The sequence below is a fragment of the Falco punctatus genome (assembly GCF_963210335.1).
Source record: "Falco punctatus genome assembly, chromosome: 13".
NCBI classification, from domain to species: domain Eukaryota; kingdom Metazoa; phylum Chordata; class Aves; order Falconiformes; family Falconidae; genus Falco; species Falco punctatus.
The window spans coordinates 29635290-29654322 of NC_137593.1; the positions used below are offsets into that span (position 1 = coordinate 29635290).

Here is a 19033-nt window from a genome sequence, read left to right on the forward strand (position 1 = left end):
CGAGTTCTCTTTCCTGCGGCGGGCGGGCGCCGCCGGACTGGCGCTACTGGCAGCGGGGGAGGGGCCGCGGTGGGCCGGATCAGCGGGCGAGGATGCTGAGCCGCTGTTGGGCCCGCCAGGGCGCCGGGTACCGGCCCCGCGCAGCCGCCGGGCCGCACCGGTACCGGCCTGCGCCGCTAGGTGGCGCTGAGCGTCCTTCCCGCCCCTGCCAGCCTTTGGTGAGCACAGGGGGGCGGGGGCTGGGCGCGCGCGCGCACCCCCTTCCGACCGCCCCGCCCCGCCGTGGGATTGGTCAGTCTGGCGCGAGGCAACGGGACGGACTGGCCGGGTGGCTCCGAATTTCCATTGGCGGAAAAGGCGCGGCGCCACCTCCCGGCAGGCGGTGGATACGCACCTCGCGGAGCGCGCCCAACAGCGGCCTGCCGCCGCCGCCCCACCACCGCCGAGGCGTGCGGCCGCTTCCGGCCCTTCCGCGGCCGCTGGTTGGCTCCCCGGGGAAATTGGCAGCTCGGGGGGCGGGGCGGCCTCCGGGCAGGAGGAAGCGGCCTTGGCGGCGGCGCTGCCGGCACGGCGGCGGCATGGATCTGTTCGGGGACCTCCCGGAGCCCGGTTCCTCGGCGGCGGGTGAGGGCATCGCGACCCCCGGGGCGGGCGCCCAATCCCTGCTCCGCCCCGCGCGGCCCCGGGGCGGGGCCTGGCCCAGGCACGGCCTGGCTGGTCGCGGGGCCCTGCCGGGCCTTACCCGCGCGGCCGTGGGCCCCCAGCCCCGCCGGGAGAAGGCGGCGGCCCCGCGACCAGCTGACCGGCCGGTACCGGGAGCGCGCCCGGGGCGGCAGCCAGCAGCGGCTGCGGGCTCCCAGCGCCTGAGGGGTGGAGCAGGGGGTGCGGGGTGGGAGGGGGGCAGTCGGCAATCGCGGGAGGAATTACGGGGTTTGGGTTTTTTTGTGGTTTTCTTCTTGCCAGGGGACTCGCTCAGATGCAGAGCGCTGCCCGCGCGGCTTAGGCCATGCCGGAGCCTTTCCCCTCCGCAGCTGCAGGTCGTGGCTTTGTGGAGGGCTGTAATGATGTTACCAGAAATAATCCGGTGCTCTCTGGGACCCTCCCATCCTTAATCTTAATCGGGCTGCGGAGGGCTGTTAATGCAAGTTGAATGGGTTGCTAGTTAAAAAAAAAAAAACCCACAAAATAAATTTTAAATGGTTGTTTTCAAGATAAAAATTCACATCATCCCCGGGCAGGCAGTTGTTTTGCTCATGTAGGATGTGCCTATATTAAAGATGGAAGAAAGGTCCGTGGCTGTCCTTTGTTTACCTCACCTGTGCTCGCCTGGCGGGGCAGCCCTTCCAGAAGCCACCCAGCAAATGCCTGCAGCAGATCCTCACTCTGCCCTGGTGTCTTGCAGGGAAGGAAGCCCAGAAAGGGCCTCTGCTCTTTGACGATCTCCCACCAGCAAGCAGTGCTGACTCAGGTATGGGTGCTCTGTGCCTGCCATTACTTTGGCTTCCTGTGCTTTCTGCATCAGCAGCTCTTGAGATGAAACTTGTGTAAACCTTTTTCTTTGTTAGACAGGATAAAGACAGTGGTGTTACCAGCACTGACGTGCAGAGTAGCTACTTTCCTCATCTTTTTTTTTTTTTTTTTTTTCCTTAGGATAACCAGAATGTTATAGATGTTCCACATATATTCCATAATACATTCCATATAAATGTTTCCTGAAACGAATGTAAGACCTGAGTTTGCCTCCAGCATCCAGTAACAGAAGTTGAAATTTGGCTTGCTTTGATAAACTGGCATTTTATAATTGTCTCACCCCAAGAGGGGTGTACAGAGAGCATTATTCCCTCAAAGGAACAAAGGTATTTAGTTATTCTTGCCTTTTTCTTGTACTCCAGGAAAAGGAGGCTCTTTACTCTTTGATGATCTTCCGCCAGCCAGCAGTGGTGACACAGGTAGGGAGCTGTGTCAGCTCACCAAGCCTCTGCTGACCTGTCCTTTTCAGGAAAACCCACTGATAGAGTCTGTTGTTTTGGATGCATGGCAAGTTGACCTGATGTCCGGGTTGGCTGACACTGGTTGTGGCAATCTGTTTGCACCCCGATTGTTTAAATCGAGATTCTGACTCTTCAGAAGTAAGCTTAGGTCTGTTCCCAGAAGTATGTCCCTTGGGTGTCTTTTGGGGACTGCTGTTGTCTGTGCCTGAATGCTCCCTACTTTGGGAGTGAAAGTTTGTGATTGCAAAGAGCAAAGCCAGTGCTGGCCTGGTGCTGCCAGTGTCTGGCTTTTGTTGCTTTTCTGCTGTGGGCACAGACTGCCTTCTCGTTCCTGGCTGTAAATATCTTCAAAGCCAGACTGCTGGTCTGGCAAGGCTTTCTGCATGCAGCCACACCTGGGAGGAGGTGAGATAATTCACTATACCATATGAGAACAATTGTCCAGAAGGAAAAATCTAGGATTCTGACATTGTGGGAGTCATACTTTGCTTGCTAGCTTTAATTTGTAACCTGTCTTCTGAAACTCCTAACAAACATGCACACTGAGAGTAATAAAATACATTTATTTGCATTGTTGTGGGCACAATTTATAGACACATATAACAACAATAATAAAAAAAAAAAAAGACCTGAAAGGGTTCCAACCTGAAATGTTTGCAAAAAAGGCTGATAGCTAAGAAACAAACCGTGAGTTGGTGGGAAGAATCATCAGCCTGCCAGCCAAACACAAATGTACTGTGCCTGAGGTAGGGTTGCACAACGGGAAGTGATCAGATTGGTGCTTGCTGGGTTAGACAGCAATGTGTACCACAGGTTGTACGTGCTGAGTGGTGTATGCATGTTGTGGTCGGTTAGTATGCCACTTTGTACTGTGTGAGTGTGCAAGCCTGTGCTCCTGAAAGTACTTCAATATAAGAAGACTTGCTGCTGAATTTATGCCAGTAAGCCAGAGCTGGAAGACTTCATTTGCCTGTGTTTTTGCTTTCTTTCAGCCTCCAGTGCTACTGAGCAGGTCTCAGCAGGGAGCCACAGGAAAGGGGAGAAAAGAAAATCCTTAGAGGAAGAAGAGAAGAATGGCAGGGAAGAACTTGTGGAAAAGAAAGTTTGTAAAGGTTTTCAGACAGTTTGAAAACAAATGTACTCGATTTGTACTTTTGACATTGGGCTGAGTAAGTCCAGACCAAAGCTAAGCTTTGGTTCTTCAGTCGGCCTGCGTTTTCAGTCTCTCACAGGGAACAAACTGCTATGGTGGTCTGTGGAAGCTCCTCAAGCTCCCCAGCACTCTGCCTCCCTCACCTGGGCCTTCTTACTAGCCCTGCTGGTAAGAAGTGGCAGAAGCTGAGCAGCAAGTGGCTCTGTGTTTGCAGGTTAAGTTCCTGTGCTGCCAAGAGGGGGATTGGTTGTGAAACCTCTGGAAGGCTAGAGCCGCACCGCTTCCTTTTGCTGCATCCACAGATCTTCACTGGGCAGCTGCTAAGAAAGCCAGAGAGACTTGCTGTTACATACCGGGCATTTGACTTCAGTGCATGTGCCCGTGTGTTATGTTGATGTTTTGGGAATAAGATGTGTTCAGGGGTACAAAGGAAAAACAGATGTGTTCTGGAAACAGCAGACTGGTTTCTTGTCCTCAGCACTTTCTTTAAAGCTGTGCTTTGTTTAATCTGCAGATTCAGTGCCGCATACTTGCCCTGTCCTGACCCCTGCCATGGTGCTAAGAGCTCTGTCTGATGCCTAGCAGTCCTGCTTGGCTACAGCTGCCTGTCAAAATGGGGGCAAGCTGCTTTTATAGCTGCTGGCCTTGGTGACACTTAAAAACCCATGTTACAAAATAAATATATCCTGTTCAGCGGAAGGTGCCAGATGTTTTGTTGCAGGGTGCCAGCTGTACTTCTCTGCAGTGCCGAGATAGGGTTCTGAAAGCTGAAAAGTGCTATTTGTTACCTTGAGCTGAGGAGACAGGAGTTTGATTTGCGTGCGTGTGTCTGCTTTGTTCCCCTTTAGGGTCAGTGGGCATTCTTGGATTGAAGGGTTACGTTGCAGAGAGGAAGGGCGAAAGGGAAGACATGCAGGATGCCCATGTCATCTTAAACGATATCAGCGAGGAATGCCAGCCTCTGCCCTCCCAAATGTAAGTGGGACCCAACTGCCAGAGTAAAGCTGTGGTTGACAGCCATCACAGGGTTGAAGGAGCTCCAGCTTGCTTCAGCTAAGCCCATGATATGATCCTTTAGCTATGAGCAGCTAATGCTCTTGATTACACGTGCGTTGTGGTGTGTGGTTTGGGTTTGTTATTTGGAGACCTGGTTGACTCGTTAACTGCGTTCTTGGACAAATCACAGGACTGTTATGTACAAATAATCTATTACGTAGATGGCTCCTTGCATGGTGCTCAGTGGATTCAGTCACTAACTTCACAAGCATTGTGAGGGCCCAATAACTCTGGATATTGAGCCTCTGTTACCCAAATGTAAGCATGAATGTTTAGAGACCCTCAGTTTAATTATAAGTAAACAGACCTTGCCTTGGGGATTTTATAGTGTGTAAAACCCAAACTGTGGCAGTGGAGAACACTTAAAGAAGAGAAAACATATGTTGGAACAGTCTCGTTTGAAAATTTTAAATCTTTTAACAAATTAACTCATATAAGTGTGTGTAAGGGGGAGGGTGTGTATTTAAAAGAGTGCTCTCAAGCATCATCCTGATACTGTATTTACCTTCTGAACTAGTATTGTCTTGAGAGCATCATGTGCTGAGGGATATGAATTTCTTGCTTGTAGCATAGTTTCAACAAGTTTAGGCATGGAAAAAACATTTGGATTGGTTGGACTGGTATCTGTGTAGCGCTGGGGGTTTGCAGTGCCCTTGAGGTGAAATGTGTAGCTGCTTTTATGCCAAGTTGTGGTCTATAAACCTCTCTTCTGCCTTTCATTTTTTGAGGGGTGGAAAATTACAAGAAAGTGCTCAGCTCAGTGCTTACACATGTAAGGTGTGTAAATGCTTGAACATGTGAGCTTAGAGTAGAGACTTGCTACCTTTGTGCCTTGGAGTGCAGTATTTATTCAGTCTGGATGACACAGGGCAGGGTGTCAATATACTTGACTCCATCCTCAGGCTAATGGCCTTTCTTAGCCCCTTTCTGCTACTCTTTGTTCCCTCACAGCACACGAGTCTCGTACTTTGCTGTTTTTGATGGCCATGGGGGAGTCCGAGCCTCAAAATTTGCGGCACAGAATCTGCACCAAAACCTGATTAAGAAATTTCCTAAAGGTGAGAGGAGTGGAATAAGGGCTGGAGGACAACCATTGCCTTTTCTGCCTTGACATTATGGCAGTAGACAGGGAAACTGATTTGTTTGGGCATAGTTCTACAGTTCCCATCTCTTATTCCTAGTGGGCTTGTGAGACTGTGCTGTCTCCTGGGGAAGAGGGATGGAAGCCTTTCTGGCACAAGGGTACAAGTAGCCAGTTGTGAACTGCTAAGCAAATGTCAGATGCATTGTTGCCAGTTTTGGCAGTACCACTTCCAGTGAAAATACACCTGTGGGGGAGAGGGTTTTGTCATAAATTCTCTGTGCATGCTACCACACAGATTTTTGGTAGCATGAGCTCAGTATGTGCCCTAGCTTCTCTGCTCAAGGTCTGAGGGGTGCACTGCCTGGTTAAATGTTGCATGTGTGAAGGGAGGGACTGGAATAGTTCAGATGTGTTTTAGCTGGAGCTTAGTTGCTGTTTTCCCTGTCTGACAGGTGAGATAGTCAGCGTGGAGAAAACTGTGAAGAGATGCCTTCTGGACACCTTCAAACACACAGACGAAGAGTTTCTAAAGCAGGCATCCAGCCAGTAAGTGTAAATGTTTCCCATGTGTTTGTATTTCTTAGCTTGCATCTCACGGGCCTTGGTTCTGAGCAGGGCAGGGGAAACCTTGAGTTGTGTCTATGCTTTGGCGAAACCCCATAAGCGCGGCTGTGCCAGGCTGTAACTGCCAGCTGAGTGCCTGCTAGAGCTAGGTCACAGCATGTTTCGGTCTTACTCTGTGATGAGTGATCTGTAGCACCCTTGAGACTAAAATACATGTTTGTGATAAAGGAAAGAACCAAAACATGACCAAGAATGCACCTCTCTCCTTACCAGGGCATTGTTTGCCTTCCTTTGAAAGACTTACCATGTTGTTGATGTGACTTATCCTATACTGCCTGAGATGGCATCTCTGTGTTGCTGGCATCAAAGTGTGGCAGGAGGGCATCTGTAAAGCGGTACTGTTCTGGTTGGTGTGTGCAGCTTTCTTTAGGGCTGCATTCCTGTTAGTGAGTAGGAGATTGCCAGGCTGGAGCACGTCTCTGAGGTTGTTTTTAATGCCCTGTGTTGAAGAACTTCAGTCCCCCAATCTAACTTTAAATCTTGATTTCTTCACCTCTTTTGAAAACAGAGATGTTGATGAAGAATGTCCCTCACCTTAAGCTTGTTTCTAACAGGTTGGTTGAAAATGAAGCTGAAAAGCACAGCAACTACTTTTCATGGAATAAATGCCAGCCTGCCTCCCAGCAGGGTTTTGAGTACAAACACCCTCACCTTCTCTAAGTCTCTGCTGAACTCATGCACCAACTATGTGGACTAGGGAAGGTGTGGACTGTATTTAAAATACAGTCACTTTGTTACCAGTCCTTTACACATCTGTGGTTTTGTTTGTTTGGTGGGGGTTTTTTCCAATTTCATAGTGACATCTGTACACAGATGGAGAAGACTGTTGATGCATCTGATTCTGAGATTCCCTGCAAACTTTCCATTTCAAGAAAATTTCAGACTCTTAAGCCTAACCAGATCAACAATTTTGACCAGGCAAAAGAAAAAAGCTTCACTGGGTCCATCACATGTGTCATTCCCAAACCAGTCTCTGTTTGGTCAGAAATGTGACTTGGGACAAAGGTGCTACAAAGGATCACTAGCTATAGCTGTATTGATGATGAGATGAATGATTTTCATTCAGCCACACCTTCAAAGTTAGGAGAAACTGGATGAAATATGTCTAGAGATCAGCCTCTGAAAGCTGCTTTCACTAAATAGCGGCATCATAGCTGGGCTTCATTGTGGGGAGGACTAGCCTGACAGCTGTAACTTAATAAACACTTCTCATTTTACCTGGAGCTCTAGAGATACAAGCTTAACTACAGCAAGTGAAATATCAGGAGAGTGGCTGAATGAGTTGTGTCGCTGCTGAGGTGAGGTGGTGAGGACTGAGGTGGGTGGGCAGGGGTACTGTGAAAAAAGGAAGGGAAATAAAAGCCAAAAGAAAGGCAGCTCTGCTGCAGTCCTGGCTGTGCCTTCCTTTTGCTGCAAAGGAGCCTCCTGAGGAGTTTGGGGTGCTTGTTTGCTCATGATGCTGTAGCTTCTGGGCAGTCACTGGGGCTGAGCCTGTCCAGCCACAGGTGAGCTTTCCTGGGAGCTGAGTGTGAGGAAGGGGTGGTGTGGGGAGACTGGCTGGCAGTTTTTGAACCAGTTGGGCATTGGCTACGCATTTAGAAAGTGGCACTCTGTGCGACTCCTCTGTCCTCATCCAGCTCACTATTTACCACCAACAGTTTCCCTAGCTGCTTGCAGGCAGCTGCTGGGGGCTTGTGCTAGTTGACTGCTCCGTGGTGGCACATGACACTTCCTTCTGTCCCCAGGAGCACTCTGTGCCGAGCTTTTTAAACATAGTTTTCCCTACTTAGTAATCTCACTATCATTCCCTTCAGGAAGCCAGCATGGAAGGATGGCTCCACAGCTACTTGTGTCCTGGCTGTTGACAATGTTCTCTACATAGCCAACCTCGGGGACAGCCGGGTAAGCAGAATGGAGAAGCCCACTGCTGGCATCTCAGCTCCTCAGAGAGCTTCATTCACCCTGAAGGGCAAGGTGTTTGTGGGATGTTCCAGTTGCCATGAGCTCCCCAGCTGTTTCTACAAAGCATCTTGTTTTGGGTGGGTGCAGGGTACTTCTGCGTTGTCTCTCATAGTGTAAAACAGCTGTGTGTGGTAGCTCTCTCTTGGTGGCACTAAATATCTCGCAGTATCTAGAATAGAATATTTCAGTTGGAAGGGACCTACAATGATGATCTAGTCCAACTGCCTGACCAATTCAGGGCTGACCAAAAGTTAAAGCGTGTTATTAAGGGCATTGTCCAAATGTCTGTTAAACACTGACAGGCCTGGGGCATCGACCATCTCTAAGGAAGCCTATTCAAGTGTGTGACCACCGTCTCAGTAAAGAAATGCTTCCTAATATCCAGTCTGAACCTCCCATGGCACAGCTTTGAACCATTCCCGTGCATCCTGTCACTGGATCCCAGGGAAAAGACATCAATACACCTCTCCGTAACCCCTTCTCAGGAAGCCGTAGAGTGCAATGAAGTTGCCCCTTGGCCTCCTTTCCTCCAAGCTAGACAAATGCAGATTCTGCAGCTGCTCCTTGTAGGGCATGCCTTCCAGCCGTGTCACCAGCTCTGTTGCCCTCCCCTGCATGCATTAAAGTGCCTTAACATCCTTTTTAGATGGTGGGCCCCAGAACTGCCCGTGGTGAGGCCACACCAAGGCTGAACACAGCGGGACGGTCCCCTCTCCTGACTGGCCGGTGATGCTGTGTTTGATGCACCCCCAGCTGCGGGTCGCCCTCGTGGCTGCCAGGGCGCACCGCTGGCTCCTGTTGAGCCTGCTGCCACCCGCACCCCCAGAGCCCTTTCTGCAGGGCTGCTCGCCAGCCACTCCTCTCCCAGTTGATGCTTGTGCCTGGTGTTATTCCATCTCAGGCATGGAATCTGCACTTGCACTTAATAAATTTTATGCCATTGATTGTTGCCCGATGCTCCAATCTATCTAGATCCCTCTGCAAGGCTTCCTGTCCCTCAAGAGAGACAACAGCAGCTCCCAGTTTGGTATTGTGAGTAAAATTAGTAATGGTGCATTCAACTCCTGCATCCAGATCACTGATAAAAATATTGAACAGCCCTGGCCCTAGGACTGAGCCCTGAGGAATACTGCTGGTGACCAGTCGCTGGCCAGATGTAAACCCATTCACTACAGCTTGCAGCTCCTTCTCAAGAAGTTCTTCTTGCTGCCATTTTGTTGTTGTTGACTCATGAGGGTCTTTTGTCAGCACAGGCGATTCTGTGTCGTTATAATGAAGAGAGTCAGAAACACTCAGCCTTAAGCCTCAGTAAGGAGCACAATCCCACCCAATACGAGGAGCGTATGCGGATACAGAAAGCTGGAGGAAATGTCAGGTCAGTGTCTAAAGGGTGTAAGCAAGCAAATGTAAACTCTGGGCCCAACTTCGGGACCGAGCACTGTGTTTCCGGAGTTTTTCTGACACCAGCGTGCACGTTAGTGAGAGCCCAGAGAGAATCTGTTGCTGCCTGTGGGAGGCATAGTGGTGCCTGAGATATCGAGGATTCAGTGGCTTGAGTTGGTTGATGGGGGCTGGTTTCCCTGGGGGCTTACAATACTGCAAAGGCAGGAACCCATGTGAAAGCCTGACAGTGTGATGCAAGCGTGGACATGCTTAAGCTTGCCCTGCAGAGCTGGACTTGATGGTTTAGGAAGTTACCACTTGCTGCACTCTGTGGCATTGGACAAAACTCGCTTGCAGCATCAGCACTCTCCTTCCTGGCCCTGTAAGAGGGGGGGCGGTTTGAGAGGGCACAAGGAGCCCTCTGTGTCAGTTGCTGTTGCTCCCCTAGGAGTTAGCTGGTGCACTGAGGCAGTCCACAGGAGGGAGGTTTCTGGAGGCAGAGCAGAATTATGTTAATGTTCCTGTGCATGTAGGTGTGCATGGCCGTTTGGGCAGCTGGTGCTAAACACAGCAGCTGTGCCTGGCTAGGTTCTGTCCCTTCTTTGAAGGCCGTTTCTTTGTTTAATGGCATCCTCATGAGAGAGGACTTGGTGCAGGTGAAGTGTCTTAGTGCCTGTGGAGGCAGAATGCCCCTTAGGGTAGGGAGGGGTGGGCTCAGTTCTGTTGTGCTACTGTGTCTGGAGAGCCTCGTTCCCTTTATCTCTGGGGAGCACATGCTGCTGCTCGTGCTTAGCACTGATCTATCTTCGCACACAAGAATGTGATGGGCCAGTGTCTGTTAGCTCTTTTCAGAACAGGGGGAACACCTCCCTGGCTGCCTGGGAGCCTCTCCCACTGCTTGTGGGTCAGTATGTTGGACTCAAGAGTTAAGTCTCAAAGTGTATGAGCATTAGATCTTTGTGATGTGCCTTGCTGCTTGCTTTTACTTCAAGCGGGGCTGGTTGGAATACAAGATGAATGAGCTTGTGTCTTTCCAGGGTGCATAAAGAACCTTTTGGGGGAGAGAAGATGCTTGATTGTTGGAAAGGTAGAGTGTGGGAAGCTGCTACTGTTGGGACAGCACTCAGTTACTTAGAAAAAAATTAGCAAACAGAACTGCTTCCCAAGGAGGACTGTAACTCGAGTTTCACAGAACTGGTTGCTGCGATCAGTGGTTAGTAAAGACCGAGTGGTCAGGAGAAAGTGCCATGATTTTCACTCTCTGGAACTGCCCCCAGTTGAGCCACTCTGTAGGTGTTGGAGTCCTGACAAGCAGAGCACAGGAGGGGCTGCTGGCTCAGGCCTGGTCTTGCCTGCTGCCACTCTGTGCTTCTGTTGAAATGCAATTTGCTAGATACCTTGCAAAAAAAAGTATCTGTGAATTCAAACTTCCACCTCCAGGAGTTCAGCTCAGCATGTAACTCTTATTTCCCTGGCTTGCTAGCTAAGTAGGCCTTGAGTAGGCCCCTCTCCACTTGTTTCCCAGAGCTTCACACACACGTGCAGAAAGGCAAGGAGGCTGAAGGGAGGATCTGAACCTGTTGGGGAAGTGGGTCAGAATTTGTATGAGGTAGCTAAACGCACCATGGAGAGTGTCCCTGTCAGGCAGTGCGGTGAGATCTGTGCGTGGGGAGGGCTCTCAACGTTTCCTTTCCTTGTGCAGGGATGGAAGAGTCCTGGGAGTGCTGGAGGTTTCCCGCTCCATTGGGGATGGCCAGTACAAACGCTGTGGTGTTATCTCTGTGCCAGATATCAAACGCTGCCAACTCACGCACAACGACAGGTAAAGTATGCCTCCCACGCACCAGGGGTTTGGCTGCATCTGAGCTCTGCTCGGTGGAAGTAACACAAGCTGCACAACCCTGTATGCTCTGCTGTTAGGGCCAAGGCACTTCAGACTGATCACCCAGAATCAGAGGATGGTCTCACTGCTGACATCTCTCTGCTCCTGTTCCTTATTGGTATAGCGGGATAATGCTGCTGTCCCACTCTGCCAAGATACTGTGAAGGCTCCTGTTGGTGAACCTGGCCTTGCAGCAGTGATAACATACACGAGCCTAAGACTTCCTTCATGCTCTGAATAAGTTCACACACCAGTGTTCAGGCAGTTGGTTAAGGCTAGAATTCTTGGGTCCCCGTCCTGTCCAGGTGTTGTTTCTAGCAGTCGTTGTGCCTGCAGATGCCATTGCATTCGCCTCTGATGTTTGGAGAATTGGGATACTTTTCTAACATGAGATTGGCAATGACAAATTGCTGTGAGCTTTCATGTCAGTATGGCCCTGCAGGCTCTCTGAGGTGAGAGTGTAACCCAGTACTGCTGCTTTTTCTGGGATTAGAGTTCTGTATCAAGTGATCCACTAGAATATTTCTAAAGATATTTTGAGCATCAGGCTCTGAAATGATGTCTTCAGAGACATGTGCTGCTCTGGCAGGCTGGCCACCTCTGTGGGATGGTTGTAGTTTTCCTTGTCCAGTGACTGTGGTTAGGGCTCCTGGTTAATACAACCTGTGCAGGCAGGGAGTGCACAGCAGGCTGTCTCCCCTGTCCTCTGGTGGGGAGCTGGGAGGCAGCTCGCGTTGCCTTGGGCTTTGTACCCCCTCAACCTTCTGCAGCCCACAGCAATACCTTGTGGCAGAGTTTTCCGATCACAGTTACGCCTCTTTCTGGGTTAAGCTGCTTGCTTTCCTTCCAAATATTTCTGTTTAAGTTATTGCACACCTCAGGACCACGGAAACGTAAAGGATTTAAAGGGATGCACATAGGGTATTAAGCTGTCTGTGATTATCTATTTCCTTACATTGGCTGCTTCACAGGAAAAATACGTGAATGAAAAGGACTTAAAGGAAAGAAGCAGTTCCTAGAGAAATAACAGAGCTTTCCATCAGGGTGTGGTCTTGCCTAATACTGCGGTGTCAGTAGGACTGTCAGGGTGTCCTGATCTAGGTCTTTCATTGTTTGCCTGGCTCCCTGGCCTGTGCTTTGAATTGCCTCAGCTCTGTGAATGGTGGATTCTGGAGCACCAAAGGACTTCTGGTGCTTCAGAGGGATTTTCAGATGAGCTCTGTGGCATCTTCCCTTTGGACTGGAGCATGGGTACTCATAAAATAGCTTGGAGGGATTTTACTGTAACTGGGGAGCCAAAGGTTCAGCCTTGGAACCTGTCTTTGCTTAATTTCCAGGTTCATTCTGATAGCATGTGATGGCCTCTTTAAAGTCTTTACACCAGAAGAAGCTGTGAACTTCATTGTGTCCTGTCTGGAGGTGAGGAGAAGGCAGCATGGGGACTGGGTTTGTCAGTGCAGGGGACGTGAAATGGAATGACTCTGACTTGCAGAAATGTACTTCTACCAGGGTAACCTCCCTTATACCTGAAGTTGTCCTTATTCATTTTGCTTCCTGATGCTTGGAAATTACTGTGTGCTTGCACGTACACACTTTGGTGGGAGCAATGAGCATCATCTTTCTTCATCCCAACAGGATAAGAACATCCAGACAAGAGAAGGGAAGCTAGAAGCAGATGCTAGATACGAAGCTGCGTGTAACAGACTGGCCAACAAGGCAGTACAGCGAGGGTCGGCAGACAACGTCACCGTCATGGTAGTCCGGATAGAGCACTAAAAGATGAGGTGTGGCAGCAGGATCCCCAGCTTGCAGCGGATGTAAGGGAAGGAAGAAGTTTGTGCACATGCATGTGTGGCCGGGGGAGGGAGGGTCCTGCTGTGTGCCCTTCAGTGTAAATAAAGTTTGTTTGTTTGGTTTTTTTCTAGTAGTTTTAGGTCACTTGGCTAGCAGTGTTTTCTAAAGTGGCTGCCACAATGGATCAGCCTATGTGGAAATCTCTTGTCCTGTCAACCCCCCGTGAATGTCTTGGCAAACCAAATAAATCCATTTGGCAGAGGTGCTAGCAAGAGCAGGCATCTGTGGGCATGAACTCTGCCAGCTGTTCCAAATGGTGCAGTTGTGCTGTTCATTTTTTTGAGCTTTGTATGAGGCCCTGGGACAGTCCCAAGCTCTTAGAACTCCATGGAATCTCCTGGTCATGCTGCACTGTACAGACTGTGCTGTACCCCAGGGCTATGGTGTGGGCTGTCCTCTTAGTGCTGGGAAGGAAATCTTTTGGTTCTGAAGCTGGCTTGTGAGGTTGCATGCAGCTGAGTGAAGGTGTTTGTGTACTGTCCCTCTGCTTGCAGAAAACATTGGGGTCTTATCCCAGTTGTTGATGCAGCAAAAGTGGCTGTGGTTTGCTCTTGATGTTTATTGGGAAAATGTTTTCACCAAAGGGACCTGCCAGGCAGCTGAGATCAGGGCAGGCTCTGTGCTTGTCTGTGTTGCTATCTGAGGAGGAGGCATCTCGTGTTTTCAGTACTTGTTGCTATTAGGTGTCTGGTATCTCATCCCGTCCCCATTCCTCTACCAACTGTTGCTGCAGAGTCAGTGTGCTGTTTTCCAGAAAGAATTTGGCTTAAGACCAAACGACAGTGTGAAAGCTAAACAGACTGGACTACCAAAGCACTTAAAATTCTGGATTATGCAACTCTCCTGTCCAGTGGTTGAGATGGTGCAGTGAGGGAGATGAGCCAGTGGATCTGTGCAGTGGTTTCTTGCACAGGCTTCTTGCTCTGCATGAGGAAGTCCTAGAGAGAGGTTGGGCAGGTTGGTGCAGGTGGTGCCTGCTGTTCTGTGCATAGTCTGGCACAAGGTTGTGGGGCTACCTGGGTTCTTTCCTGTTCCCTGTGTTCCCTGGAGCTTTGGGAGATGGTTGGTCCCACATCCTGGGCTGTTTTCTTGAGCACACAAAAAACCATCCTGTTTGGGACAGGTGGCTTGACCATCTTTAATCTATTTCTGCTACAGCAGAAGTCAGTTAAAGTTCATGGGCTTATGCTAACACTTAAGCTAACCTGGCCTAGCTCCTGCTAACTGTCTGCATCTTCTGCAGAGTACTGGGGAAGGAGGTGGGCCTCTGGCACATACTTTGGGTAGTGCTTGCGTCTGCCAGCTTGTTCTGCTCCCAGCCATTCCTGCATACTGTGACGTACTCTGCCATGTGAACTGAGAGGGAATTGCCCACTCAGCTGCCTCTGCTCTTTGAAGTCAAATTTTGGAGAGCCAAGATGGAGTAGCTTGGTGTTTCTTCAGTCTAATGCAAAAGAAACCCTGACTGCAGATCTCAGAAGGGTGACTCGCCCTCCGTTCTTGCCTCCCTGCTTTCCACAGTTCTCGTGCTGGGAGAGCTGAGCCAAGCACCCATCTCTCTCATGCTTCCTCCAGGAGGCATCTCTTAATTCCAATGCAAGAACTGGTGAGGGAATTAGCACCTCTGAGTTACCTCTGACTCTGTTCTTTCTCCCTCCTCTTTCAACTCTTCTTTCTTTCCCTTTAGAAAGAGTACTGAAAGCACAACTCCGACTAGGAATGTAATACGCAGTGCTGTTGTACAGTTAATAACTATTTCCATAAAATGGATTGTATTGTCCATTTTTCAGGGCAAAGGGGAAAAGGAAGCACTGTGGAGAGGGTGTCACCATGCTTGTGAGTAGCCAGCCGGTTAGAAAGGCTGATTTAACCCCAACTTTAGTGGAAATCAGAAAACTGTGTTTGCTGGTAGGGTGGGGTCTGCAAGAGGTTTCCTGAAAATAAACTCTCCTTGCCTCATTGCTTAGCAGCGTCCTGCTACTGTGGGGAGCTCTGAGACCACCACCCTGGGAGTGGCCCATGGAGAAGTGCTGTACATGCAGCTCCCCTTCCTTGGTGGTGACTTGAGGTTCTGGCCCCCTCCCAACACCTAAATTAGCCCCCCAGTAGCTCTGACTTAATAAAAACTCTTTCAATTTTGTGTTCAAGTGCACTGGGTTCTTTATATCTCGCTCACAGAGGACAGCTTACCAGCTCAGCAAGTCCCACTCTCTGACAGTGAGTCCTTTTCTATCTTCTGAGGTGTGTTTGGTAGGAAAAAAAGGTGGCTGATCTGAGTGAGAGTGCTTGGCTTGTGGTCACGTGTGGTAACTGGGAGCTCAGCTGGGGGAAAAGCATGTCTTTCAGAGACAAGTTCACTTTCTTTTAGGGAAGAATTGATCATTAAAACTGCACAGCTGGAGTCCTGTACCCTCACCCGGATCCAAACACCCCTGCCCACAAAGAGCTGCAGCAACAGCTACTTCACCAGACTCCTTGAGGAGATGCAACCTGCAGAGAAGGTGAGACAGGGCCAGGAAAGCCCTCATGAGTGAGGTCCAGCATGAGGTGACTGCCTCCTCCCTGCCTATGTGTGTGGATCCCTTAGGGAAGGCAGGGCTGGGTGCAGTTTGGGCTGTCTCATGGTGTTGCTGGCACAGCTTGCCCAGTGCCAGATGCTACAAAGAAATAAAACGTGCAGCTCCCTTGCCCCATGCCCAGCCTGCCCAGGTACCTCTCCTGCAGCCTTTGCCCAGGCATGCAGCCCTGTGCCCATCCTTGGCTCAGACAGCTATCAGAGCCAAAGCAAGGAGCCTATCTGTGCTGCCCATGGCCTGGGCCCTGTGCCATGGGCAGGGAACGCCTGGCGTGGGAAGCCACAGGACAAGAATTTGCTTTAATCGAATGTGAGGTGTTATTAGGACACTGCTCTGCTTTGAAGGTTAGCTGTGAAGGACATTGGCATCTGCCAGCAAACATTTGCTGCTAACACCTCACAGGGAAGCTGAAATGATACAAATAATTTGGTTTGGGCTGCTGAGAAGCTGGGTGGGGAAATCTGCTGAGAGAGAAAATGGAGATGTGGGGCTTTGTCCCAGGCATGGGTGCCTGGCATTGTGGGAGCTGAGCCCTGCAGAGACAGTCAGCTGCTGCCATTGTCAGCAATATTTTCCAAGATAAACTTCCAGCCTTAGCCTTTAGATAAAACTGAACTCTTTGAGCTCCTTTTCAGGCTGCTTTATTACTATTATCATTACCATCATCCTTTCCTTCCAGATCTTTTGGTCCGGCTGCAGGTGGTTCTGCAGCACAAGCAGCATAAGGCCAGCCTGCAGCTTCTGCAGCAGTGTGAAGTCTTCCCTGGGCTCGGTGCTGAGCAGAGCAGGTGCGATGGTGGCTGGCAGAGGGAAAGGTCTGGCCGCTCCTGGCACGGGTTCAGCTCCCTGCGTGGTGCCCAGCACCTTTTCACACCCCCAGCAGAATGGCGCTGAAATCGGAGCCGCTTTGAATGGTGAGGGGAGAGCCTGCAGTGTTGTCCACAAAAACAGGTGTACTGTCCAGCCTGGGGAGAGGGGTGGGTGCTTAACAAGGCTGGGACCACCTCCTCTGGGCACTGGGCACAGCCTGGCAGAGCAAAGGAGAGAGCTCTCCCCTGTGTACAGTCACTAAGAGCTGGAGGGGCTGCTCACTGCGCTTCCTTTTGGGAAAAGTATGACATAAAGGCCAATAAGGCAACCTCAGCCCGGATTATCCTTTGGGCTCAGAGCCGCGCTGAGAAACAGACTCAACGCCACAGAAGGCGCCTTCCTGCTCCCTTCCTTCCACAGTCCCGAGTGGAGCTGGCACCACTAACCTGTAGGTAAAGGACTCCAGTGGCAGAGATGGTGACATGGTCACTACCACTCTCCAGCCCGGACCGGACACGGTCTCCAGATTGCTGCAGGGGGGGGAGGGAGGGTGGGTGGTGCTGGGGAGAGCATGTCGCATGTCCCTCCTTCCCCAGTAGATGCTAGACTCCTTCCCCCCTGCTCGGCCCAGGGGACTCTCTCCCTTCCTGGCTGTGCCCTGCAGTACCCGTTGTGCTGGCAGCAGGACTGCACGCAGATCAGCACCCGCAGACGATTCCCCCAGGACGTCTGCCTCTTCCTCGCTGCTCCCTGCGCGCTGGGACAGAGGGGAGGGTGAGCGCCACCCCCGACCTCCCCGGCAGAGTGGTGGGGGCTGTGCAAGGGCTCACCTATGTGCGGTGTGGCGGTGAAGGTGTGTGTAGTAGCCCGTGATGGGGGCTGTATACTGCCCGCTGGTCAGGTTCAGCCCTGGGCCACGGTGGAACATCCCCTCCCTCTCCGGCTGGGGAGAGAGGAGGGCAGGGGTTAGACTGTGAGCCCCTGTGCCAGGGTGGGTGCCCCATGCGCAGGAACGTGCTGCAGGTGGGAAGTGGGGGACAGGTTGGGCACTCACAATGTAGTAGAGCTGCAGCTCCAGCCGAGCTCTCTGCTCGATGGAGATGTTTTCACACGTCTGGCAGCGGAAGGCTGCTTCCACACGACGATGGGACCCTGCCTGTGGGTTGCCTTCACTTTCCTCCTCTTCCTCACGTCCTTCCCAGGCCTTCCTGCGTGTTTTCACTTGCTCCTTCACCATGCCTGACCCGAAAACGTGACCAGTGCTTAGCTTGTGAGGAAGGAACCTCGACTTTTCCTGGCCCCAGGATGCAGCTGTGCCTGGCTCTGCTGCCCAGCCTTGCTGTGCCTCATCCCCGCTGTCTCCTGCCCTGGGGTCCCACCGCACCACCCCCACCCCCTCCCCCCAGCGGTCCCCGGGGGCAGTGGGTACCTTTCAGCAGGAGCTGCAGCTCCCTCCGCAGCTCTTCTGGCACGGAGGGGGGGCCGGGGACAGCACCTGGCACACCGACCTGCCAGGCAGCCGGGGGTGATTCCCCTGGAGACCGGCCACTGGCCGGTACCGGTGCTGTGCCAGCCCCCGTCCCATCTCGTACTGTGCCCGTCCTGCCCCGGGCCCGGCTGCTGCTCGCCTGTCCGGGGCTCCCGGCCAGCAGCATCCACGCCTGCCGGGGGTCCACGCCGCCGGCCCGGGGAGCGGCCGCCCCCGGCCCCCCGCGTCCCGCCTCCGCCGCCCTCCCCGCAGCTGCTGCCGCGCCCGGTGGCTGCTCCCGGGCCGCCCCCGGGGAGTCAGTCCCGGCGACGGCGGCGCAGAGGAGAGCCAGGCACAGCTCCGGCAGCCGCATCCCGCCGCCGCCGCTGCCGGGAGGGTGGTCCCGGCCCCGCCTCGGCGCTTGCGAGGGCGCCGCGGGCCCGGCCCGCTGCCGGGGCCCCGAGAGCCCCGCTCCCCCCGCCGGGGCGGGCACCCTCGCATGCCAAACCGCGCGGCATGCGGGGAGCTCCCCGCGAGGGCTCCTCGGCGCGGGTGTGCGGCGCCTCAGGGACGGTGACACGTCCGAGGCGTGCCAGGCGAGCCATCGAGCGGTGCCGGGGCTGTGACATCCCGGTGCTGGCGGCGGGACCGGGCGCTGGGGATGCGTTGTCCCGTGCTCACCCCGGCCCAAGGTGCCCTCTGCCACGGCGGATTCGGCAGGAGGCACCACCTGGCTCTGTCCTGGCACTAGGAGCCACCGAGGAGCTGGCCACTTTGCTTTGAGCCTTGGGTCACCTCCCAGGGGCGTGTGCTGCGTATTCTGGGAGAGAAACCCGGGTGAAAGCACCCCACAGCAGGCCCCTGTGCCACCCAAGGACACAGAGCATCCAAAAGCTGGTTCATTGCCAGTTGTTCTGCTCCATGGGATGCTGGGGTGGGTCTGACACTTCAGTCTGGGCCAGAGACATGCTGGAGAGCTTTGGGTGTTGGGAAAGAGAGATTCCCCCAGCCCCCCTCGTTTCCCTTTGCTGCATATCAACGTGATGGCGAAAGAGGCCATGACCACCAGGCAGCAACATGCCTTCAGTGGGATGCACTACACTTTGGGAGGACTCAAAATACCCTGAAAGCTTTGGAGTTTTAGAGGGGGAAGAAGACAATTCTTAAAAAAAAAAAAAAAAAAACAACAC

The 19033-nt window shown here is 52.2% G+C and overlaps 2 protein-coding genes across 2 annotated transcripts; one reads left to right on the plus strand and one right to left on the minus strand.

Moving 5' to 3' along the window:
* Nucleotides 1-335: 335 nt before the first annotated feature.
* On the plus strand, nucleotides 336-13203 carry ILKAP (ILK associated serine/threonine phosphatase). The gene is made up of 12 exons (XM_080409073.1): nucleotides 336-624; nucleotides 1403-1468; nucleotides 1893-1949; nucleotides 2984-3103; nucleotides 3993-4119; nucleotides 5152-5258; nucleotides 5737-5830; nucleotides 7723-7810; nucleotides 9124-9245; nucleotides 10956-11075; nucleotides 12473-12554; nucleotides 12771-13203. Exons 1-12 carry the CDS (start codon nucleotides 579-581, stop codon nucleotides 12909-12911), a joined length of 1170 nt encoding a protein of 389 aa, XP_080265199.1. The 5' UTR covers nucleotides 336-578; the 3' UTR covers nucleotides 12912-13203.
* On the minus strand, nucleotides 13095-19023 carry LOC308072364 (uncharacterized protein). The gene is given in 8 exon segments (XM_080409081.1): nucleotides 13095-16455; nucleotides 16822-16886; nucleotides 16889-16905; nucleotides 17043-17118; nucleotides 17121-17132; nucleotides 17206-17230; nucleotides 17232-17614; nucleotides 17805-19023. Coding segments are annotated over 8 exon segments (1905 nt in total). The 5' UTR covers nucleotides 18904-19023; the 3' UTR covers nucleotides 13095-16227.
* Nucleotides 19024-19033: the final 10 nt, after the last annotated feature.